At 43.6% G+C, this 25555-nt stretch overlaps 1 protein-coding gene across 2 annotated transcripts in view; it reads left to right on the top strand.

The window, feature by feature from the left end:
* Positions 1-23485, top strand: part of TMEM259 (transmembrane protein 259) — a 37604-nt gene extending 14119 nt beyond the window's left edge. Inside the window, exons 3-11 of one of the 2 annotated variants that reach the window (XM_070944040.1) lie at positions 2197-2314; positions 6920-7030; positions 9394-9516; positions 11711-11811; positions 15034-15091; positions 18137-18220; positions 18764-18896; positions 20200-20299; positions 21498-23485. In XM_070944040.1, coding sequence (XP_070800141.1) covers positions 2197-2314; positions 6920-7030; positions 9394-9516; positions 11711-11811; positions 15034-15091; positions 18137-18220; positions 18764-18896; positions 20200-20299; positions 21498-22202 — 1533 coding nt within the window. In that variant the 3' untranslated portion in view covers positions 22203-23485. Of the gene's footprint in view, positions 1-2196; positions 2369-6919; positions 7031-9393; positions 9517-11710; positions 11812-15033; positions 15092-18136; positions 18221-18763; positions 18897-20199; positions 20300-21497 lie in introns of both variants that reach the window. The other variant, XM_070944032.1, reaches the window with a different exon arrangement.
* The last annotated feature ends 2070 nt before the right edge of the window (positions 23486-25555 follow it).

Genomic DNA, 25555 nt, shown 5'->3' with positions numbered 1-25555 from the left:
TACCTGACCTCATCCTGTGTGAGGAAAAAGTATATCAAGGGTTGGTTTGAACCTAATTAAGGGCTTGCCTTGCATGGCAAAAACCTACCTCCGAATGGAAAGCATCTTTTAGGAGGAGCTTCCTGATTGAACTCAATTTACTTTTTAAATTCATTTCCTTTTCTTCATATAATTCCAATATATTCTTTCCGATAAGCTTCGAGAGAAGAGATTAAAAACCAGTGCAGTGTTACCACCGCTGTTTCAATTTTCAATGCTAAATGACAACCAGCAATAAAATACTGCCGTGTGAATGTTTATGATCCCAATGGTAGATTTATGTCCTCTGCAATACCTTTCCCTTTTCTGAATGAAGAATATGTGGTGTTTCTAGTTTGCATTTTATATCGAGAACCTCAATACTCATCATTAATTGGTTCCAAGAGGCGCAATGGCTAGCAAACAATTTTTTCCCTTAAGGAATAACATAGTGAGTCACAAGGCAGCCAACACTGACATGTTTTTATTTATTTTTTTTATTTTACTTCAAATTTATATACCGCCCTTCTCCCTAGGGACTCAGGGCGGTGTACAGCCAAGTAAAAACACATAAATACATAATACATAATACATAAATACACGTTCTCGCCTGTATGTTGAGTATCAAACAAACAATGAGTATCAGGGCAAATTTTTTGTGTCAAAATGTGTTGAGCACCAAATTCAATGAATTTCAAAGTAGTTGAGTACCATGGTACCACTGTATATGCAGTCCTCAACTTACAACAGTTCATTCGAAGTTACAACGGCACTGAAAAAAGTGACTTATGAGCATTTTTCACACTTTCGACCATTGCAGCATCCCCAGGGTCACATGATCAAAATTCAGATGCTTGGCAACTGGTTCACACCGATGACCGTTGCAGCGTCCTGAGGTCATGTGATTACATTTTGTGACCTTCTGATCAGCAAAATCAATGGGGAAGCCAGATTTGTTTAACAACCGTGTTACTAACGTAACAACTGCACTGATTCAATTCACAGCTGTGGCAAGGAAAGGTCGTAAAATGGGGCAAAATTCACTTGAGATATGTCTCACTTAGCAAGAAAAAATTTTGGTCGTAACTGTGGTTGTAAGTCAAGGACTACCTGTATCTGATTTTACACTGTTTTACTATGTTTTACAAATAGTCCTTGTTTAGCAACCATGTGGTTTTGATGACTTGGTCAATTAGTGAAATGGTTGCTAAGTAAACATGTGAGAGACTGTGAAGATCACTGGCTGCCAGGGTGGATAAAAATCAATGATTTTTTTAAAAAAATCAAAAAAAATCAGATTTTTTTGATTTAAATCGGATTTTTTTGATTTAAATCGGAATTTTTTGATTTTTATCGAATTTATTTTAATAAAAAACTTTTGGGGTAAAAATCTATCGTAAGATAGTTTTCTATTTAAGATACATAAATAATTTAGTTTATTCAGCATGAAATGGAGCTTAGTTATGTAGCATGAGGCTGTATATTCTGCAACACTGGGACTATCGGTGAGTCAACAGTGGGTCAAAGGAGTAGCAGAGATGACAGTTGCTCTTTAAAAAATATGATTTAAATCGAGTTGATTTAAATCAAGCCTTTTTACTAGTGATTTAAATCATGATTTAAATTGTGATTTAAATCAACTCGATTTAAATCAAATCCACCCTGCTGGCTGCTGCCATTTTCTTCAGATGAGACAACGTCCTATGCCTGATCCTTTTTTCTCCTTTTTTCCTTCCCGGACAGGGCAGAGGGATTACTTATACTTATATCTCTTCCTGAGCTGCTTATTTCTGCAACATAACCTTTCCCTAAAGTTCACAAACTCAGCTGTGCGAACTATCTTAGTTGATTCGAATTGTAACTGCTGGTAGCTTCTGCCTGAAACTGACCAGACTGTAATCAGTTTCACGCTGACATTGCAGTCAACACGGGCATTGGGCAGAAAATGAACCTTTCATTACCATTTATTACTGTCACATTTGCAAAGGGTCACTATCTGTGGCAGTTGCTGAACGAGGACTACCAGTATTGTAAGCTGCACAGAGATCAGCTAAGCGGTGATTGGCTAAAACATTTTAATAAGTAAATAAATCGGGGTCAAGGGGTGGCAGAGGAGTCGTATACGATTTTGTTCTTCATATTAATTCCTCTGTATGGTTTTTCTTCCTCCTTTGATAGTTTGATCTGGATATTGAACCGAAGATCTTCCACAAGGCAACTCGGCTGAGTAATGCCCACGTTTTGTCTCCCAACGAAAGCCAAGAATTCTCCTTCGGCAGCGAGCCAACCTCTAAAGGTATGCAGCCTCTCAGCGAGACTGTGTCCGAATTTGAGATGCTAGCCAAAGCAGGTAAAGATATGTCGTTCTTAACTTCCCATCTTGTTCCATCTGTACATCATTTTTCCCCCCTTTTTTCATTTCTCCCGCTTGCATCAGTCATTTTTTTTCTTTTGGCATGACTTTTCCCCTCCATCTACCACTCAGTCTATGCCAGGGGTCAGCAACCCGCGGCTCTGGAGCCACATGTGGCTCTTTCATCCCTCTGCTGTGGCTCCCTGTCGCCAGCCGGCTCCACAATTGATAGGGCTTTCGGTTAGGACAGGTAGAGGAAAAAGGACAACACGCTAGGAGGAGACTCTATAGTGGGGGAACCGGACTTCCTGTTGGCTCCAGAATTGAACGGGGGGCTTCTGGTTAGGACCTTTGTGGCTCTTTGAGTGTTTAAGGTTGCCGACCCCTGGTCTATGCTCTCCCCCCTCTAGATTTTAACTTGACTTCTAAACTGGCATGTGGGCTAATTTCCTTGGGGAAGTAGTGGACTTGCCAGAGAAAGCCCTTCGGCTTGTGGCTCTATATCAGGAGTCTCCAAATTTGGCAACTAAGACTTGTGGACTTCAATTCTGGGAGTTGAAGTCCTCAAGTCTTAAAGTTGCCAAGTTTGGAGACCCTGCTCTATATGATGCGGAACCTTTTCTGTTGCATTTGTTGATGGAGGGGCACGTATGGAAGGCGGAGCAGTATTGCAATAGAGAAAATGGCATCGCTTTGGATAAGAAAGCAACATTTGGGGGGTCATTTGTGCCTGTGATCCATTTATTAGTATCCTGGAGAGGCAGGATACAAACTTTTCTTATAGGGCTATTTCTCCTCCGTCTGTTATGTTGAAACATTCTTATTTTGCATCTTAAAATAACAATTTGATGGATGAAATAAAATACTATGCCTCACACTGAATACTGTACAGGTAGGTAGTCCTTGACTTACAACAGTTCATTTAGTGACTGTTCGAAGTCACTGAAAAAAGTGACCTACGACCATTTTCCCCGCTTATGACTGTGGCAGCATCCCCGTGGTCACGTATCAAAATTCGGATGCTTGACAACTTTTTTACGTTTATGACGGTTGCGTGATCTTCTTTCGCGACCTTCTGACAAGCAAAGTCAACGGGGAAGACAGATTCACTTAATCGCGGTGTTACTAATTTAACAACTAATTTAACAGCAATTCATTTAACAAACGTGGCAAGAAAAGTCTTAAAATGGGTCAAAACATTTAAGAAATGTCTCACTTAGCAACATAAATTCTGGGCTCAATTGTGGTCATAAGTTGAGGACTACATGTAGTTAGTAATAGTCTAGCCCTATGCTAACGGCTGTGGGTTTTCAGCATACAGGTAGTTCTTGACTTATGAGCAGTCACTTAGCAACCGTTTGAAGTTCCAATGGATCTCCCCCCCAAAAGGTCCTTATTTTATTTTATTTTATTTTATTTTTCAAATTTCTATACCGCCTTTCTCCTTTCGGACTCAGGGCGGTGAACAGTCAAGTAAAACACTTTATATACAAAAGTTAAAATAGATTTAAAATAATTAAATAATTTGGCCCATAATTAAAACATTTCAATTTTTTGAACATCAGAACTTATGAACCGGTTTATAAGTTCTGATGCCCCCATGATCACATGACTACATTTTGGGCGTTTGGCAGCTGGCCCACATTTTTTGACGTTTGCCGCAGCATTCCACTGATGATGTGTGATTGCAATTTATGATTCCCCCCCCCCCCTTTGAAAACTGGCATTTACATCTGGTTTTCAGTCAAAATGCCCCATAGTGAACAATGCGTTTGCTTAATGACTGCTGCAAAAAAAAAAAAAAAAGGCTCCCTTATGGTTATAAGGCAAGGACTACCTGTACTGGACTAGATGCATCTTTGGTCTGGTTAGTTTTAGACTCAGAGAAGGAGCTCTACCTAAATGCTGCTGGATTAAGTTAAGTTATTTTTCACATTTCTGAACCACCCATCTCCCTCAAAGAGAGACACTGGGCGATGTACAATAAAATTATGGGTGGCAGGACAATGCTGACAATTCAGAAGCATCAGGCTTCATAAAAGATCTGACTTGCTCTGAACAAGCTTCTTGGAAAACCTGTTCTTTTACTTGGCACAAAGGAGAGAGAAGGGAAAGCTGGTGGAGATACATAGAATCAGGCAAGGCGTGAATCAGGGTTTTTCAAACCTGTACGGGCTGCAGAACCTGTTATTATAAAAAAAAAAAAATCCAGAGACAAAAAAACAAAACATCAAGATGTAAAACTCCACTGATGGAAAATTGGCCTTTGCCGAGCTTTGTCTTTCAAGAATCCCTCAAGTACAACACTCCACAATGCTGCGGATCCCAATTTGAAAAACCCTGGCCTAGATAGAACGGAGAAGGATAAATTTTCCTTTCCCCCCTCATAGTGCTAGAATTCAGGGACATCCATTGTAGAGGTTCAAGATGGATTAAAGGAAAGACTTTGACCAAGAAAATAAATAAATAAATAGCTTGAAATAGATCTATACTAGTTTCCTTTTATTTCTTTGTTGGTAAATATAAATTTAACACAAAAAATAGTTTGTCGCGAAAGCGACTGCCTGCGAAGGCTCCTGGATTGGGGCTGAAAGGCGAAAGCAGAAGCAGTATGCTGCGTCCCATATTTTGTTAGACCAGGTTGCTCTGATAAAAAATACTTTTTCACCCAGATAATTTAACTGTCAACTTCACTTCAATTCAAATCTTTATTGTCAGTGCACAACATATGTACAATGAGATTGGTTGAGCTCCCTCAGTGTACCCCCCCCAACACAATATAACTCACAGTGAAGACAGAAAATCTCTAACCCAATAAATCGTATTAACAAAACGCCCAGTACTATTGCACCAGTGTGAACATGTTACACATTGCGCCGGCCCTGCAGTCCATCCTACTACATAGTTGTTATGTTATTTCTCATTCAGGAGTCTGACAGCCCACAGATAAAAACTGTTCTTCAGCCTATTTGCTTTGCCGCTTAGTGTAACAATGACAGATAATTTGGTGAGGTTCAGAGAAGACCAGTCTACCAAAGGTTACAAACAGTGGTGGGCTGCTGCCGGTTCGGACCGGTTCAGGCAAACCGGTAGTTCCGATGATCAGCTGGCCCCACCCACCCACCCGCCCCTGCCCTATCCTGTCCTATATTTTCTTCTTCCTGGCTCAGCTGATTCGCGCGGCACAGCTGATTTCTGCGCTTCCGCTGTTCTATTTACCGGGGCTTAGAAGGTAGGCAGCTAAGCTTCAAATTGCTGTATTTTGAACGCTGCGCGCAAAGCACGCGCTCACAGAACCGAATCGTTGTTTAACTGGTTGCAGCCCACCACAGGTTACGAATACAATTGTTTGCTACTACTTGGATCAGAGGCATCATACCTTGTGCAGGTAGTTCTCGACTTACAACAGTTCACTTAGTGACAGTTCGACAGTTCAACAGCATGGAAGAAAGTGACTTAAGACCACATCGCCACATCCCCCATGGGCATGTGATTAAGGCAACTGACTCATATTTATGACTGTTGCAGTGTCCTAAGGTCATGTGATCCTCTTTTGTGACCTCTTGACAAGTAAAGTCAATGGGGAAGCCAGTTCCAGTTAACAACTGCAATGTGGCAAGAAAGGAGGTAGAATGGGGCAAAACTGACTTAATAAATGTCTCAGCAACATAAATTCTGGGCTCAGTTGTGTTCATAAGTCAAGGATTACCTGTACCTGTTGCTGAAAGGGGGTATTACTTTCCAATATAGGCTTGGGGGAGTCTCAAATGCTGCTGGGTGACACAGTGGAAGGGTTTGTAGCTTGATCCAGCAGGGCTATTCTTATATTCTTATACTCGTGTTTCACTCTTTTTGTTAAGACCTCTTTTTTGTTCAGACACCTGAAATAGGAAGTTTACATTCTTTCCTGGTCTGAAAAGTTGTGGCTCATTGCTTCTGAAACTTACCTGAAATTCATGCAAATCCCAGTTTGCATTCCTACTTAGTAAGGGGTACAATAAATCAGAATATTGGTTAGTTTTGCTTTGACTTTCCCACCATTGGATTCCCCCAAAATCCCTGGATTTGATTATCCCTGGATTTGATTATTTGTCATGCTGGAGTAAATACTCGGAGATCTTGTCCAGTATAAATCTATGGGATGAGGATTTGGGAATGGCCAATAGTAGCCTCAGTCTGCAGAAGGAGCCTAATGCTGCAAAATTAGCTCATGTGAATAGTTTAGAGTAAACCAGGATTCTTCAAAACCCCAATTGATTACTTCTTTACTATGCTTATACCCCACTGACCTGCTCAGAAAAAGCCATTGAAGTGGACTTACTTTTTTCAAATGTGCACACCGAAGAAGCACAGAAATCAACCAATAAAACACAAAAAATGCAGCCTTTTTAAAAACGTTGCCTGTCCGTGCAATTAGAATGCGCCATCTTGACATCACAATGCCTGCTCTGATTTTCGTTATCGTTTGAATACACGTTTCTGAACTGCGTCTTTATTTCTTCTGTCCTGGCCTTCTAAAACGCTTCTTTTTTTTGGCTGTATTTGTAGTGTGGCCGCAGGAAGAATACATTGTGGAATATTCCTTTGAGTACGGATTCCTCCGATTATCCCAAAGCACCCGTCAACGTCTGAGCATTCCCGTCATGGTGGTGACTCTGGGTAAATTTCTGTTTTACCATTCCATTCTTAACCATTGCTAAGCGTCCAGAAGTTGTGTGTGCTCCAACGCTGGAAGGTTTTAAGAAGAGATTGGACAACAATTTGTCTGAAATGGTATAAGGCAGTGTTTCTCAATCTTGGCAACTTGAAGATGGGTGGACTTCAATTCCCAGAATTTCCCAGCCAGCAAAGCTGGCTGGAGAATTCTGGGAGTTGAAGTCCACCCATCTTCAAGTTGCCAAGATTGAGAAACATTGGTAGGGTTGGAGTAGAAGACCTCCAAGGTCCCTTCCAATTCGGTTAAGAACTCGTAAGCTTAGAAACCGAGATAGAAGAGTTATCAAGCTAATCATCAGACTGCCACAGCGTAATATTTTGTTTCGGGTTTTGTTTGGCTATTGCTGTAGATATTTATATGTGCTGCCAGCAAACATTCAGTGCAAGTGAAAATAAACGACAATGAAATGTCTCAGCAACGGGAAATTCATGTTTTAAAGCAGAAGGGGTAGTGGGGGGGCTCTGCAGGAGTGACAGTGGAAGACATCGTTTCCCCCTAGCCTTAAGAATTTCGTCTGTCTTTTAAAATGAATGTTATTTTAGTTTAAATGTTTGGCTTACTTAATTTAGGTAATGCCCCCTGACTATCTGGGAACAAAACGTTTGCAAGTGATCATTCGTTGCATTCCATGGTTTACATTTCACCCCTGGTGCACCCCCCCGCCCCCCAAACACAATATAACTCACAGTGCAGAAATTGTGAATTTCCACATAACTGTCTCCGTACAGCTAAAATAGCTCATGGATATTTGATATCCTAAGAGGAAGCCCAAATTAAAAATAGAAAATGGGAATCCTGATTCTGTGGGGGCAGAATGGAGGAGGCCAGCATTTTCTTCTTTAGGCATGGGCTTCCCCAACATGGTACCCAGGAATGCCCGCCCCAGTACCCACCAGTCTCCTTATCCTAGCCAATATTGTATCAAAATGTTCTTTTTTTTTTTTAAAGAAACAGAAAACTGACATGCTACTAAACAAAGCACCAGCCTTCAACTTCATTTTTGGAATATCTCTAGGCCCCAAGAGATCCCATAAATGTCCTTAGCAAATAAGAAATATGCTTTATTTTCTTTTGAAATGTGTTCCCAATTATCCTCCTGGGATCCATAACTTTTAAAGTTCTCAGTGGGCCAACCAGTCTGAAAAACATTTGAGGCAAGGGTTAGAGTTAGTTACTGTATTTTTTTTTCCCCCCTAAAAGAGGGTGGAAATATTGTGCATCTTATACACTGAATATAGCCATTTTTGGCCTCCTGAAGCCCTGCCCTAATCGTCCCATTTTTGTGAAAAATGGGCCCGTTTTTCACAAAAACGGTGCGCAGAGGGTTTGGGAGGCCTGCAGAGTGCTCCTGGGGGCTGGGGAGGGAAAAAACACCCCCATTTTTTTCCAAAAACAGTGTTTTTGCCCACTCCCAGCCCTCAGGAGCATTCTGCAGGCCTCCCAAACTCTCTGCACACCCCATTTTTTGCAAAACCAGGCAAAAACCAGGCCTGTTTTTGCCAAAAAACAGGGTGCATAGAGGATTTGGGAGTCCTGTAGAGTGCTCCTGGGGGCTTGGGAGGACAAAAATCTTTTTTTTCTTACTTACCTCTTTGAAATCTTGGTGTGTCTTATAATCTGAAAAATATGGTTGGTTGGTTAGTTAGTTAGTTGATTAGTTAATCCTTATGGTTAAATAGCAAAGGCAGAGTTTGCTGCAGGCTTTTTGTCATAGAGTTTTCGCAAGGAAAGAAGAGAAGATAAAATCATTTCCCGTTTGTATGGATATCAGTCTTTCTAGGACTCAGGGAAGAGTCAATCATCAGAATTGATTTTATTTCAGATGTGCTCAAAGTCTTACCCCCACTCCCTTTCAAAACTATTTTTCCTGACATTCAGTTTTCATTTTGGATAAGTCTGGCCATTGTTACCTTGCTCAGACTTGATTCTTGGAATCCAAACCAGTTTCTCTTAAGACCAAGACTCATTCATGTTTTCCTTCACTATTACTTATTTAATAAACAATAAAGATTACAGTATTTTAAACCTACATTCTTAGTGGCAGTTTCTTGAAAATGTGAGGTAACACAAGGTAGTTAAGTCTGCAGATTGACCCCTCCCTCCCTCCCTTCCTGGAAGGTCGAGGCTTCTTCCTTCTTCTAGCTTTTCCTCCCAATTTTGGGAATTGTAGTCTATACGTTGCAAAAAGTTGGCTGTGGTTGAGAAACACCATGTTAGACTTTTTGCATTTAGGGTGTGTGTGAAATTCTGCCTGTGGGTCTTTTTTGCTGTAATTTAACTTTGTCTGCCTTCACCCTTCTTACAGATCCCACCCGGGACCAGTGCTTTGGAGACAGGTTCAGCCGTCTCTTATTGGATGAATTCCTAGGATACGACGACATTCTCATGTCCAGTGTGAAAGCCTTGGCTGAAAATGAAGAGAATAAAGGTTTGGAAAAAGGGCATGTGGGTTTGCAGCATTAGTACAAACCTCTGTGACATGCTATATTGTTCAAATTGTTGCGGTCTCTTGGCTGCCGCATATGTTACCGTGTTTTACATTATATGTAAAGTTGTTTTCCCCTGTTATAAGCTGTCCTGAATCACTCAGTAGAGATGGGCAGGTCTAGAAATTGAAGAAATAAGTTAACCCAGAAAACAGAAGCGGGCGAATATTTGACATTTGGCTGTTTGAAGTGAGAGATGGTCTTGATCCAGTTGCAGGCAGTCCTCGATTTACAACCGCTTGTTTAATGACAACAGCACTGAAAAAAATTGGCTTACAACCGGTTCTTACACTTTATGACCATCGTAAGATCCCCACGGTCACATTATTAAATTTCAGATGCTTGGGACATGTATTTATGATGGATCAGGTGATCCCTATTTGCCATCTTCCCAGCCAACTTCCAGCAAGCAAACTCAATAAGGGAAACCGGATTCACTTCACAATCCTGTGATTCCCGTAAACAACTGCAGTGATTTGTTTAACAACCACGGCAAAAAAAAAAAAAAAAGATTGCCAAACTGGGCGCGACTCCCTTAACTTAATGTTGCCTTGCTTAGCAACGGAAATTCTGGTCACAATTGTGATCATAAGGACTCCCAGTTTATCCCTGGGGTGGCTGTGTATTTGTGGAACAATATCCCACTGCTTTCATTTGCACAATCGTGGCTGAACCCTTTTTTTTTTTTCTTTATGACAATGTCACAGAATTGGAAGGAGCCTCTGAGTCCAGCTAACTCCCTGCTCTGTACAGGAATCTAAATTAAAGCTGTGGTAATAGGTAGCTGGCCAGTACTTGCTTAAGGGGTATTCCTATTTATAACTTTACTCATCTTTTGCAGACATGAAAGCCTTAGCTATGCTTTCTGGAATGCAGTTCTTCTGCTTGGGCTTTGGGATAGGGAGTTGTGCTTGTTAAATAATCTTAGTTAGATTACACTCCCTTGGGGAGGGGACTTCTTTGAAGACTGTCCAGACTCTTCCAGATAGAGGGGCAAGGTTTCAAATTGGTTGGAGAGTGGCCATTTGGAAAATTATACAGTTGCTATGTTGTGTCAGCCACTGTTTCTAGAAAAAAAATGGGAACTTTAGATGCTTGTTTTAAAGCAGAGGTCTTCAAATTTGGCAGCTTTAAGACTTGTGGACTTTGCTGGGTTTTTTTTTTTTTTCACATCCCTCTCTTTGCAGATAAATTACACAAATAGAGTGTAAGTGTAAGTGTAAGTGCCTGAGGCACTAATGCCTCTTAAGGCAGCATTTAACATCCAGCTGCCTGCAATTACTGCGAGTTCAATTCTCCCCAGGCTCAAGGTCGACTCAGCCTTCCATCCTTTCTAAGGTGGGTAAATTGAGGACCCAGTTTGTGGGGGCAATAAGCTGACTTTGTATAAATATACAAAAGTATGAAGGCTATTGCTTAACGCATTGTAAGCTGCCCTGAGTCTCTGGAGAAGGGCGGCATATAAATCAAATTTTGATTTATAAGAAAATTGATATATTGTATGTATATATATAAATTTTACGTTGGATTTTATGTTATGATTACAGGTAGTCCTCAATTTATGATAGTAAGTCAGCCTGCAATTTGCTTGTAAGTTCTGAGGAACGTAAAGCGGGTTATCATGTGACTGCACCTGATTTTTGTGACCGTTGTGAAACACAAGTGGTCATAAAGCTAAACGCCTAGTCGTAAGTCGAAGACTACCTGTATTGTAAAGTGCCCAGGATCTTTGGAGGTTTGTAGGTCCTATATCAGGGGTCTCCAATCTTTGCAAATTTAAGACTTGTCGACTTCAACTCCCAGAATTCCTCAGCTAGCTTTGCTGGCTGAGGAATTCTGTGAGTTGAAGTCCACAAATCTTAAAGTTGCCAAGATTGGAGACCCCTGTGTTATATACACAAATATAAATTCCTCTAAAACAGCACAGCAAATGCTTTGCATTCATCGCTCTTTGCTTCACAATTACCTTGGCTGGGAGTGGGCTGATCCCATGGAAGTATCCCAGGCTGTGTGGAGATTTTCTTAAGCAAGCCAGCCAGTGTATCAAATATTTATAAAACGCTGTTGTATGAATGAATTCCTCCATTCCTCATGTTGTAATGTTCCCCCCCCAACTTTTTCTTATTGGTGTGACAGGTTTCCTTCGCAATGTGGTATCCGGGGAACACTATCGTTTCATCAGCATGTGGATGGCCAGGACTTCCTATGTTGCAGCCTTTGTCATCATGGTGATCTTTGTGAGTGTTTCCTCTTCTCTTTATTTTTTCCTCAGCCTGAATTGGCGTTTTTTGTTTCCCAGAATGTTCAACCAGAAACCTGGTTTGTGTTTTATGGGCTACATCAGGGGTGAAATCCAGCAGGTTCCGACAGGTTCTGGTAGCGGAAATTTTGAGTAGTTCGGAGAACCGGCAAATACCACCTCTGGCTGGCCCAAGAGTGGGGAGGGAATGGAGATTTTGCAATACCCTTCCCCCAGGAGTGGGGTGGGAATGGGGATTTTGTAGTATCCTTCCCCTGGAGTGGGGAGGGAATGGGGATTTTGTAGTATCCTTCCCCTGCCATGCCCACCAAGCCATACCATGCCCACCAAGCCACGCCCACAGAACCAGTAGTAAAAAAAAATTGAATTTCATTTTTTTGGGCTACATTCCAGCCACAGCATTCAAGGCAGCTTTGCCAGGGATGTAAAATGGTTCTCGGTTCAATACAGGTAATCCTCGATATATGACAGTTCATTTAGGGACCGTTCAAAGTTACAACATCACTGAAAAAATGGTGCCTTATGACCGTTTTTCACACTTATGACCATTGCAGCATCCCCAGGGATGGCAACTGGTTCCTATTTATGAAGGTTGCAGTGTCCCGGGATCACGTGATCCCCTTTTGTGACCTCCTGACAAGCAAAGTCAATGGGGAAGCCAGATTCACTTAACAATCGTGTCACTAACTTAACAGCTGCAGTGATTCGCTTAACCACTGTGGCACAAAAGGTCGAAAATAGGGTCAAATTCACTTAACAAATGTTTTGCTGAACAACAAAAATTTTGGACTCGGTTGTCGTACGTCGAGGACTACCTGTATCGGGGTTGACCTTAAGTTGGACATTCTTAACCAGGATTGTCTATAACCGGGTTCTCCAACCTTGGCAACTTTAAGACTTGTGGACTTCAACTCCCAGAATTCCTCAGTCAGCAAAGCTAGCTGAGGAATTCTGGGAGCTGAAGTCCACAAGTCTTAAATTTGCTTTGCTGGCTGAGGAATTCTGGGAATTGAAGTCCACAAGTCTTAAAGTTGCCAAGGTTGGAGAACCCTGGTCTATAAATCAGTTACTGCGATCAGAAAATGATCCTCTGCATAAAACTGTGCCCACTATCCTTTAATTCAGGTCTTGGGAACAATGGCCCTTTTATGACTTGTAGATTTCATGCTGGCTCAGGAATTCTGGGAGTTTAAGTCCACAAGTCATAAAGGGGGCCATCGTTCCCCACCTCGGCTTTAGTTCTCCCAGCTGCAGTTTTATTCACTGTTCTTCTTCTAAGTGTTTTGTAGCCTCTGGCTCTTATCAGCAGCTCTACCAGCAAGGAGAGCAATACAAGATAAAATGTTACGCAGATGTCTAGCATTTACAGTCACACAACCACAACACTGCACATGGCAGATGATAAAAGTGATCAAAGGTTTTGGCCGCCTTTCTGGATGCAAAATTAACAAGAAGAAAACAAAGGCGGTTTAACTACTAAAGAACAACAGTATGCGAAAGAAGAGAGAGTGGTTGTAACGAAAATACCCCCATTGAAATGTTTAGGGCTTTATCGGATGCGATACGATGAAGGCAGTTTCCAAAGCGTTTGCTAAAAAATATGCAAAGAAATAAAGCAAGGCCTTGAAAGGTGCAAGAACAGAAGATTTTCCTGGCTAGGACTTACCACAATAGTACTGTAAAAATGAATATATTATCTGAGATAATTAAATCAATGCATGACTTAAAATCCTAGTTCAGATATGCGAGAGGATTGGTTGCCTGCAAAATGGCTAGCACCTGGGCTTGGTGGTGTCCTGTCCCTTTAAGAGCTCTCCCTAGCCAGTCCAACAATCTGTGTCTATAAAAGATGAGCAGAGAGACAGTTGGGTGTGATGGTATTGGGGGAGTGGGAGTAAGATGGAAGGTGGTTTGTGTTAGTTTGAGAAACTGAAGCAGCCTAAGGCAAATTTACTGTTACTGTTCTCCAGAAATAGGACTCACAAAGAGATGTAGTAGTGCAGGGGTGTCAGATTTGATTTCATTGAGGGCTGCATCAGGGATGTGTTTGACTTTGGGGGGGCGTGGCCACCTTGACATCACTCGTGTTGGGGGCGTGTGTGGTGGCCCAAGCGCTCTGCCAGCGAAAACGGGTTCCAGAGCTCCATTTTCAGCTGCGATGGCCTCCTGCCGCCCTCTGCCAGTGAAAACTGTCACTGCGTTCTTTTATTTACCAGCTGAGCTCATCATTTCTGGACTATCAGACTTTCCGTACCTTGCCAAGAATTGTTATCAAAAGCTACTACGCATGTCCATCCACCCACATTCCTTCACACACACTCTTTCCTTTGTTCTCTTGCCAGAAAGGTCCCGCACGAACTATTTCAAAATGTAACAATTACTTTTCTTAGTTAGTGAGGTGTTTTATTTTCTTTATAACAAATAAATGAGTTTTATTAGAGAACTTTTTCTTCGGGTTTTATTTCAGAATATTGCAACTTGGAAAAGCCACGACCCATCCTCTAATTAAATCAGGGTGATTGTCCCAGTGCCAAAGATGGGATTAATCAATGCCCTGACAAAAACAGAGTTCGTGCCCCCCCCAAAATCTCCGTTTTCACTGGCACAGGGTGGCAGGAGGCCGTCACAGCCGAAAATGGAGCCTGGGAGGGCCACATGTGGGCTTTCCAAGCTCCATTTTCACTGGCAGAGGCTGGTCCTTTGATGTTTCTAGGGTGGCCCCATGGGCCAGATCTAAGCACCCCGCAGATTGGTTCTGCCCACCGGGCCTTGAGTTTGACACTCCCATAGTAGTGGAAGAACAGCAGTTGTAGTAGAATGGGGGAAGAGTGGTATAGTAAACTGTGAGCACAAGCCCTGGGAAGGTTGTGCTGATTTTTTCTGGATTTTTGGAGCCCTCTAACCTGGATGTACATAAAAGAACCTGTGACAAAAATGACACCGATTTGAGTCTCAGACAAACAGTTCGCAAGACTGGCAACAAATGGTTTTTCTGAGGATAGTAACCCATCTCTCTCAACACGCTAAGAACAAAACATTGGAGTGGCTAAGTGAATTATGCTTTTCATTTTAATTCTGGAAAAATTAATTTTCATTCCAGATGGCGATTTTTTTCAGAATTATGAGAGCGCTTTTCCGCTTTTCATGGTTGGCCTTGGGGCTTTCATGCTTTAATGTTTACCCGCCTGTCTCTTTTCAGACCCTATCTGTTTCCATGCTGTTGCGTTACTCCCATCACCAAATCTTCGTTTTTATTGGTAAGTTTTCAAAAAAATCCTTGCTGTGAGTTTCTGCAGTGCCTGCTGTCCAGGTGGGCTTGGAATAAGTATGATGGCGAATTGTGAGCTGTGATGGCGCAGTGGTTAGAATGCAGAATTGCAGGCTGGCTCTGCTCACTGCCAGGAATTCGATCCTAATTGGGCTCAAAGTTGACTCAGCCTTCCATCCTTCCAAGATCGGTAAAACGAGGACCCAGATCATTGGGGCCAACGTACTGACTCTGTAAACCGCTTAGAGAGGGCTGCAAAGCACCATGAAGCGGTATATAAGTCTAAGTGTTATTGTTATTGCTATGATGAGAGCACTTATCACTTATCCAGGAGCCTGGATAGCTCAACAGACAGAGCTCTGTAATTTAAGACCAGCTGCCTGCAATTACTGCTGGTTCGAATCTCTCCAAGGCTCAAGGTTGACTCAGCCTTCCATCCTTTCTAAGGTAGGTAAATTGAGGACCCAGTTTGTGGGGGCAATAAGCTGACTTTGTATAAATATACAAAAGTATGAAGGCTATTGCTTAACGCATTGTAAGCCGCCCTGAGTCTCCGGAGAAGGGCGGCATATAAATCAAATTAAAAAAAAAACAAAAAACAAACTTAGAAGCCACAAATTCTGGTTCAGTGTTTTGACTGTAGTTTTTAATATAAGGAGGAACTTATTTCAATCTGTTCCATGCCATTAATGTGATTTATTCTGAGTACAGGAGTAATAGTGTTAGGTACAGTGGATACATTTAATTTTAATTCAGTGTAAATGAAAACTGTTCCATTGGCTATTCAGCATGCCAGGCAAAGATTGAGAATAGCTATCAACCTTGAAAACCTGCACATTCTTGGTTTAAACACTGCTATGGTCCATTTGCATCCTAATCCACACTAAATAACTACTTCCCGGTATGCTGCTTGCCGTGATTTATTTTAATGTGCAGTCTTGAACAGCACAGCCAAAATATATTTTGTTATTTGTTCATCCTTGAGTAAATCATCATTTTGGCATCCTGGTATTAGATAACAGCTGGCTGTTTCTATTGGCTCAAAACCCACTTTAGTGATGGAAATTTAATTTTCTACCAGGGAGTAAGGTTGCATTAGACCAAGAGACTCAGCCCTTAGCAGCTTTAGGAAGACTGCAGCTGATGTCTATAAGCAGATAGTCCTCAACTTACGACCATAAGTGGGGTCAGCATTTCCACTGCCAAGTGGAATTGTTACGTGGAATTGTTACACGAGTCGTGCCTGATTTTATGACCCTTTTTTTGTTGTTAAGCAAATCACTGCAGTTGTTAAGCGACTCCCATCTTCTCCCATTGACACTGCTTGTTGTGAGCCAGCTGGGAAGGTTACAGTTGGCAGTGCACATGACTCTGGGATGCTGCATCCATTCTAAAATAGAAGCCGATTGGCAAGCCCATGAATTTTGATCATGTGATTGCTGGGGGATGCTGCAATGGTGATAGTAAATCTCTTTTTCCCCAGTGCTCTTGTAACTTCCCTGTCACTAAATGAATGGTTTTAAGTCAAGGACTATTTGTAAAGTAGGACAGTGTTTCTCAACCCTTGGCCACTTGAAAATGTGTGGACTTCAACTCCCAGCAATCCCCAGCCAGCTCATTTATTTATTTATTTATTTATTAATCAAATTTCTGGGGAATTCTGGCTGTCTGGGGTATGCTGGGAATTGAAGTCCACGCATCTTGAAGTTGCCAAGGTTAAGAAATCCTGAAGTAGGAGATGCTGAAATTGAGGAGTTTTTTCCCCCTTTGCGAGTGCTGAACAATGGCTTCTTAGTCAGGCACCTGAAATCAGAGGTTGCTTTCCAAGACCTTATAGTGTGTACAGGGAGTCCTTGACTTACAACAGTTCATTTAGTGACCGTTCGAAGTTACAATAGTACTGGAAAAAAAAATGGTCTATGGAGATTCTCAGTCATCCAGGTCATGGTTGTCCCAAAGGTGCTTTTTCAGGAGGCAACTGGACTTTTCTTCTTTTTCCTTTGAAGTCATTTCACTTCTCATCCAAGAAGCTGCTTCCACCATCCCCAGCATCCAGTCAGAGCTGAAGAAGCATCTTGGATGAGAAGCGAAACATCTTCAAAGAAAAATCAAGAAAAGTCCGGTTGCCTCCCGAAAAAGCACCTTTGGGACACGGGGGAAAAAAATTACTTCTGACCGGTTTTCGCACTTACGACCGTTGCAGTGTCCCCATGGTCACATGATCAAAATTTAGACGCTTGGCAACTGACTCACATTGATGACGGTTACAATGTCACAAAGTCACGTGATCCCCTTTTGCGACTTTCTGACCAGCAAAGTCAAATGGGGAAGGCAGATTCACTTAACAGCCGTGTTCACTTGTGGCAAGAAAGGTTATAAAACGGGGCAAAATTCACCGAACAAACGTATCACTTCGCAACAAAAATGTTGGGCCTAACTGTCGTCCTAACTCAAGGACTACCTGTATTCTGGAACATACATTGGCTTTGACCCTGCATAGCCTCTACCTTACCACTGAGTGCTCAGTTGTTCTTGTTACGTGAAATTGCCTTTTACTTGGGAATAGGGGAGCAATAGCTCAGCAGGTCTGGAAGGGACATCTGTACCCCAGTATCTCCTTACCCTGCTTAGCAGTGTTTCTCTAAATTCTTTTACTTGGGATCCCATTTGACTTTTGGCTGTAGGATCTGTTCCTGGGTCATCCCATAGGCCAGTGATGGCGAACCTTTTCAGCACTGAGTGCCCACCATGCACACCACAGCCCCGGAAACTCGGAGACCAGCTGCGTGCTGGTCACCTGGTCTTTGGGATTTGGGGGCTCTGGCACGCACAAAGATAAGCTAGCCGGCGCGCATGTGCACGCTGGAAACCAGAAGCACAGCTGGCAATGGCGCGCGTGCCCACAGAGAGTGCTCTGTGTGCCATCTCTGGCACCCATTGATGGTTTGTTATCATGGCTGTAGGCCAAGAAAAATGAATTTACCTCTTGCCTGATTGCTGTCTTTTGAATTTGGCTTCCTTTCCCTTTTTCCAGTGGACCTGTTACAGATGCTGGAAATGAACATGACAATTGCCTTCCCCGCAGCTCCTTTGCTGACCGTCATCTTGGCTTTAGTGGGTAAGGAGACCTCCTCACTTTAATCCTCCTGGATTGGAAAGAACCCACCACTGTTTCCAATCAGACTTTCCTAGGTTCTGCTTATTTATTTATTTGTTTAATATTTATTTGACAGCTTACTTATAGTACAGTGTTTCTCAGCCTTAGCGATTTGAAGTTGTGTGGACTTCAACTCCTAGAATTCAATGCTGGCTGGGGAAATCTGGGAGTTGAAGTCCACACAACTTCAAATCGCCAAGGTTAAGAAAGCTGCTGTAGGATCCTCCTTTCCAACCTACTGAAGTATCCTTCAACTACCTGTCTGCCTTATGTCAACTGCCTTAACCCATCATATGGAAGAAATACCTTCTGGAGGCAGAGGACTTCCGGTTCTCTGCAGTTATGCAGAGTGCGGTCTGTGGATTTAAAGCCAGTCTCTCTGTTGCAAAGGTTTTATGGGTGCAAGAAGGCATCGTATTTGTCCCATCTTTGAGGAATATGGAGGGTGATAACCTCTCAGACAGCATGTTGATGTTCTCTTCCTTTTCTTCCCTCTCAAAACAGGCATGGAGGCCATCATGTCCGAGTTCTTCAACGACACCACCACGGCCTTCTATATCATCCTCATTGTGTGGTTGGCAGACCAGTACGATGCAATTTGCTGCCACACCAACACAAGCAAGAGGCACTGGTTGAGGTACGAACCTGGGACTGGGCTCAGACAGAGACAGGCCAGTGGACTCCCTGGACCAGAGATGGCAGCCTTTGGGAAGCAGGGCAGGGCGAGGGGGGCTTTTAAACCTTTTGGGAGGTGTCAGAATGGGCAGGATAGATAATCTATTGTACCTAAGGGCTCTTCTAAAATATTTTTTTTATCCCGCCTTTATTATTTTTTTAAATAGCACAAGGCAACAAATACACGTAATACTCCTTCCTTCTCCTATTTTCCCCATAATTTAACAACCCTGTGAGGTGAGCTAGGTTGAGAGAAAGAGATTAATCCAAAATCACTCAGCCGGTTTTATGCTTAAGGCAGGGCTAGAACTCATGGTCTCCAAAATCACCCAGCCGGCTTTCCTGCCTAAGGTGGGACTAGAACTTATAGTCTCCTGGTTTTTAGCCTGGTCCCTTAATCACTAGACCAAACTGTCTTTTAGGGTTTTCCAGAAAAGCAATTTAAGGAGGCACAGAATGGCCATTCCCAATTTAGGCCAACAGTTAGTGTTGGCGAACCTTTTCGGCACCGTGGGAGTGCCGGAAACCGGAAGAGCACTCGCCTGGTGTGGGCATTCCAGCGCATGCATGCGCACCAGCCAGCTGGTCTTCATGCGCACATGTGTGGCAGAAACTGGAAAACCAGGTGGCCAGTGTACATGCGTACACCGGAAACTGGAAGATTATCTTCCCGGTGCGTGCATGCACACCAAGCAGCATGTTCTTCCGGTTACTGGTGCTCCCATGTTGGCTCTTGTGCTGGCCGGCGCGCCGGAACCCAGAAGAGCAATGGGCGACAGCTCACGTGCCTGGAGAGAAGGCTCTGTGTGCCACTTCGGCACGCGTGCCATAGGTTTGCCATCACAGACTTAGATATTCAGCTGACTCCGCTTTGCCTGACGGATTGTCTGTCTTTAGTGTCACACATTGAGCTCTTTTTTTTTTTTTTTTCCAGATTGGAGACCTCTTGGCAATCTTGTTGATATAGTCCTCCCAGGGCCAGTTTGACTCCTTAAATCCCGGCCACTCCAGCATCTTCTCTCAACCACCTTGATCCCTCAGTGGCATCATTGCCCTTTTCCTTCCCTAATTCTCATCCCTCACTGATTATAGGACCAGGCTGTTTCTCTCTTGCAGTTCACTTTTACACTTCTTCTTTGAAGGGATGGGTGGGGGATATACAGCTAATTGTGTTCAGAAAGGAAGGATGGAAGCAAACCAGGGATTGTGTAACTATTGTATATAAATGTGTATGCCTGCATATTTATATTTCTGTCTCTCTCCAGGTTTTTCTACTTGTACCACTTTGCCTTTTATGCCTACCATTATCGTTTCAATGGGCAATATAGCAGTTTAGCCTTGGTAACTTCGTGGCTTTTCATACAGGTACGCTTCTGGCTCTAAAAGGGTCCTACAGCATTGTGTAAACCCCCAAATCATGACAGACTTCAAAAGATAGAATCCCTTCTCCAATTTAGCCTCCCCGAGAAAATACTTTTTCAGACATTGTTTGCCAAGTTTCTAGTCCTTTTGCTTTCAAGTCTGTAAATAACACACACTTGAAAGCTCAGAAATTATCCAGGTATCATTTGGTCTTCGTGAATACCTAGACTTTTGTAAAAGATAAAATCTGCATTGTGGAACACAAAAAAGCAAGGCAGTGGTAGCTGGTAGAGAATTTTCTGGCAATGATTCGCCCCATTTTAGCCAGAAAATTAGTGGTTTGCACTGGCTGTGCTGGTTTCATTTTGAGAATCTCTGCAGGGCCAAGAGAACAGCTGGCCAGGGGGGCATTCAGGAAAGATGGTCAGGATTGCAGGCTTGTGGTCTTGCTTTGCTGACACGGATCCCACTCGGTCTTCACCAACTGCCTTTCATAGAGCAGAAATGGGAAAGGTGCATTTTGCCAATTGATGGTAGGTTTCATGCAGGGTAGGGAATTTGGCCTTTCCCAACAGCATCTGAGTTACTTGGATGGCAGATAATGCACAACTACTGTGATCCCATCTTTATTTTCAATAGCACAAGGTGGCAGATGTAACGCTCCTGCCTGTTATTTTCCCACAAGAACAGCCCTTTGAGATGGGCTGAGCTGAAAGAGAGGGACTGAGCCAAAGTCACTTAGCAATAGCGCTTAGACTTGTATACCGCTTCACAGTGCTTTTACAGCCCCATCTAAGTGGTTTACAGAGTCAGCCTATTGCCCTCAACAAACTGGGTCCTCATTTTACCGACCTCGGAAGGACGGAAGGCTGAATTAGTCTTGGGCCGGTCAGGATCAAACTTCTGGCTACAGGCAGAGTTTGCCTGCAATACTACATTCTAATCACTGTGCCACCAGGGCTCCTAAGAAAGCACTTAGCTGGCTTCCTTGCCTAAGGAAGGACTAGAATCCCTTCTCTCCCAGTTTCTAGCCCAGCATCTTAACCACCACACCGTATTCTCTTCAAAGCTTGAGGAGGAGCAATTGAGTTATATGTTTGGGTGGGGGGAGGAGAGAGTGAAGGGGAGAACTTTCTTGTTCAGCCCAATCATTAACACTTTTCCTCTCTCCTCTCCTCTCTTCCGCTCCCCTCCCTGGCAGCATTCCATGATCTACTTTTTCCACCATTACGAGTTGCCAGCCATCCTCCAACAGATCCGGATCCAGGAGATGTTGCTCCAGAACCAGCAGGTGGGAACCCAGACCGCTCTCCAGGACAACCTCAATAACAACACGACCGTCGCGGCAACCAATTCAGCCGACCAGCAGCCCCACCTGGACGCCAGCCCAGCTGGGGCAGGAGATGGCTCCCTGGCTTCTGGGGAAGACCACAGTCTCCCGGCCTCCAGCCCTGGCATCTCCCTCGGGAATGACTTGAATTGGGTGGCCGAGACAGCAGCTGTCATCACAGAAGCCTCCTTTCTCTCCAACCTAGGCGGTTCCTTTTTGGACTCCAGGGCCACTCCAGCAGTTGTGACCAGTGGTGGGAGTTTGCAGGATCTGGAGCCTGCTTCGAACATGGTGACCCAAAGTTTGGTTAGTAGTGACCGTACGGAAGTGGGCTCCGTCACTCTTGAGAGCACGTCCACCATTGGGACTTCTGTGACCAATATACCTCCTCCCGTCACGGCCCATCCAGAGCTGGAAGATACTCCCCAGCCATCAGAGAGTTCAGCAGGCCGAGCTGAGCCTCTGAAGACAGACTCCTCGCAAGGTTTGGCTTTAAGGGGATTCTTGAGTCAGGCTTCTGAAGGGCATGCCCAGAAGGATCCCACACCGCTTTCCCCAGAGAATATGATCTCCTGATCCCACGAAGCCGCTGCTTCTCCCAAACTCCTTAACTCCGTTAGGAGACTGGATGGCTTTCCGATTGCATAAATTTGTTTTCCGTACCAAATTCCTCTTTTTGCAGAAGAAAGAGGCAGAGCTAGAATGTAAAATGAAGAGCAAGTCATCTTTTTTCTCCCGCCTTCCAAGTACCAGGAAAGAAAGAAAAAGAAAGAAAGATAGGAAGGAAGGAAGGAAGGAAGAAAGAAAAAAAGCTGAATAAAAAGAAGGGGAAGCGATTGTAGATGTCGGTCCCTGCGTCGGAATCGAATCTTTTCGAAAGAAGCGGTTTCTGCATCTTTCTCGGCGAATGGCGTTAAGCCCCAATTTCTCGTCTCCGCCCCCCCCACCCTCCATTTCCCAGACTGCATGGAATCATGGGACTCCCTCTGGGGATCTGCGGGAGATCTTACTTTGCATTTAGATCCTTGTGTTTGCATTCAGTTTTGTCCAAAAGGGTGCTTAGAAACACCCGGGGGTGGGGGGGGGGGGAAAGAAAGAAAAGAAAAGAAAAAAGAACGGGGTATCATGACAAAAGTTGGTTTTGGATGCACCTTGGAATTGGGTGGATGGATTATAAAGACCAGAATCATCGGTGTGGGTGATTATAAAGAGAAATTGATCTTTAAGCAGAAGGCAGAGCATCAAAATTTGGCATGAACTGGTTCCGGAATGATCGACGGGAATTGTTATTTGAAGGGTCTAATACTTGAGTCCTAAAAAAAAAAAAATCCTCATTTTTTTTTTAATCATTTGGACTACATCTGCTTATGTACAAACACCACGTTAATTTCTCTCTCTTTTTTTTTTCCCTAAAGAGTGCTGTAGGGGATTATTTGAATAATAACGACAGGCTTGGATGGGGTGGAAACGTGTCTTGCCCCATCCCCTCACCCCAGTCCTTGAACCCAGATCTTTTTCTTTGATAACTTGAGAACAAGTGATTCGCTCCTTTGTGAAGGTGGGCCTGCCCCAGTGAAAAGATCGAAAGCTTCAGCTCGGTTGTCCTCGGCAGTGTTACCTTAACTTTAAGTTGTTTTTGCCCCATTTAGCCTCCCAAGTGGAAGGAGTCCAGCGATTGGGTGAAAACAAAATGAGTGGGAACTCTTTGAGATTGTGGCCCCTTTTGCACTCGTGCGAGGTGAGCTGGATGGACAGAGAAGCTCAGAATCTGCTTCGGCTGGTGCAGGTTAAACGCTTTCAAAGGCCAGGCAAAGTTCAAAGAGAAGGCAAAAAAATGGACTGGGCACCATTTTGCAACCTTGGCCACTTTTAAGACAGGTGGACTTCAACTCCCAGAATTCCCCAGCATAGCTGGCTGGGGAATTCTGGGAGTTGAAGTCCACCTGTCTTAAAAGTGGCCAAGGTTGAGAAACATAACCTTAGAGCCAGACTGAGGAATGGCTGAAAAATGAGTTTTTCTTTCTGTCAATTCATCTGAAGAGTTCCCATTAGCTGCTGCTTACGCACTTTAATGAGGATGATTGCATTGTCCGGTGGACCGGATTTCAGCCGCCGCCGCCTTTTTTTCAGCGCGATGCCTTTGAATTGAACGCAAGGAGGAAATCGCTTCCCCAGCACGACCGCGACTGGTGTGTGTCTGTGTGTGTTTCACACTTCTTCCTTCCCAGAATTACCCTTCTATCAATTGGGAGCAGCCATTCGGCAGCCGGTTTCTGTACTTGGCTTTGGATTGGGGTTCCCGAGTGCCTTCCCTAGATTTCCCCCAAATCTGGCAAGAGGAAGGACTGATTGGGGGGAGGAAGGGGGGCTGGGTTTGAGCAGTAGGATGCTGAGCAGACCCCTGCGTTTCTGACCCCCACCACTCCCCTCTATGACCTTCCGCGTAAGAATCAAATCTCTGGGACGGGTAACCTGATGTTGCGTGCCACCGAGGAGAGCGGCTGATGGGAGATCAGTCCGGGGTGCAAGGCTTGGTTTGGAAATTAAAAAAAAATAAAAATAAAAATGGCAGGCCAGCGCTTCCCTTACCCCCCCCCCCCAAAGGAGGATGGCCCATTCTTGTGCAATAGATTACTTGAGTTCTTGGGCCGTGTACCGATTCTCTACCTGGATCGGTCACCGAAGATGCTCGCAGCCGGTCAGACTTTGGGCCTTTCTGCTTTTGAGGGGTTTTTTTTGGGAGGAGGTGGGAGAGACAAAACTGGATGGAAGAAAGAGAATCAAAACTAAATCACACGAATAGAGTTCATTCTGTTTAATGTACAAAATGTTTGTATGTGTGTACATATATATATATATATAGTATATATACTGTATAAATACTGTATTTAATCGTCGTTTGTTCCTTCTCCTTTCCTGGTCAAGTTATACCCTTTGGGGGGGACACACAGGGGGGGGGTTTACAAGGGCCAGCGCTATAGCAAAACGCACAGGAACCAGGAGAGGTTCAGCTGCTCCTGGTAGGAAGATCTCTTCTAGAGAGCTACATTTTCTTTTACAATTCTTAATATTTCACTTGTTCTGGCTGGTGTACTTGACCATCCCTGAATGAATGGCATCTGCCGTCCCCTGCTCAGCATTGCTACTCTTGGCCTCCCAACTATCGCTCCCCCCCATCTTGGAATTCAGTCCCTCTCCAGAGGTTGAGAATAAGGCTCAGAAAAACAGGACTTCCTGGGTTTACCGACAAGATTGCCATTTTAACACGAGAGAAACAGGCCATTTCTCTTGTTTTAATTCGAATTGGAGCAGATTTAATGTTTGCACTGGCTTCACCCACCCATGTCTTAGACTGGCACCATCTATCTCGGAGGCCTGGCCCAGCCTCGCCACTAAAAAGGCCGAATGGGACCTTCAGCTCGCAATATATTGCCAACTCCAGCTCAAGAAGCCATGTCACTGCTCTTAATATGAAGTCATCACTCCAAAAAGACTTCTATTCATCAGTTCACAAAATATTCCCTGAACTGGAGAATCCAGTTTTTATGAGTTTATTTTTCCATTCCCCACCCCAGATATTGGGGCTGTGAGAGTATAGGATCGTTTGGGGATGAGAAAATCCAAAGCAAAGTTTGAGTTTCCAGAATGTAAGAAAGTAAAAACACCATTTTCTCTTTCTAAAAGTGAAAACGTTTTAATTCCTCTTTTGTTTCTTAGTCTGTTACCCATCTAATTTTGTTTTCAAGTAAATAAAACGGCGAGGACAGGTGTTTTTTTTAATATATAAAAACGAACAGTAGCTCAATTCAGCATTCTCCCAATTCCTTCCCCCTCTAGATCTGTGGGACTACACTTCCCATCATTTCCCAAACATTATGGGCTGGCGGAGATGGAAACGGGGGTCCAGTACACCTTGAAGGGCATCAAAA

Source organism: Pituophis catenifer, unplaced genomic scaffold, assembly GCF_029215685.1.
Source record: "Pituophis catenifer annectens isolate HBS135680 unplaced genomic scaffold, rPitCat1.0.hap2 SCAF_1, whole genome shotgun sequence".
Lineage (NCBI taxonomy): Eukaryota > Metazoa > Chordata > Lepidosauria > Squamata > Colubridae > Pituophis > Pituophis catenifer.
This window is presented reverse-complemented; position numbering and strand designations above follow the sequence as displayed.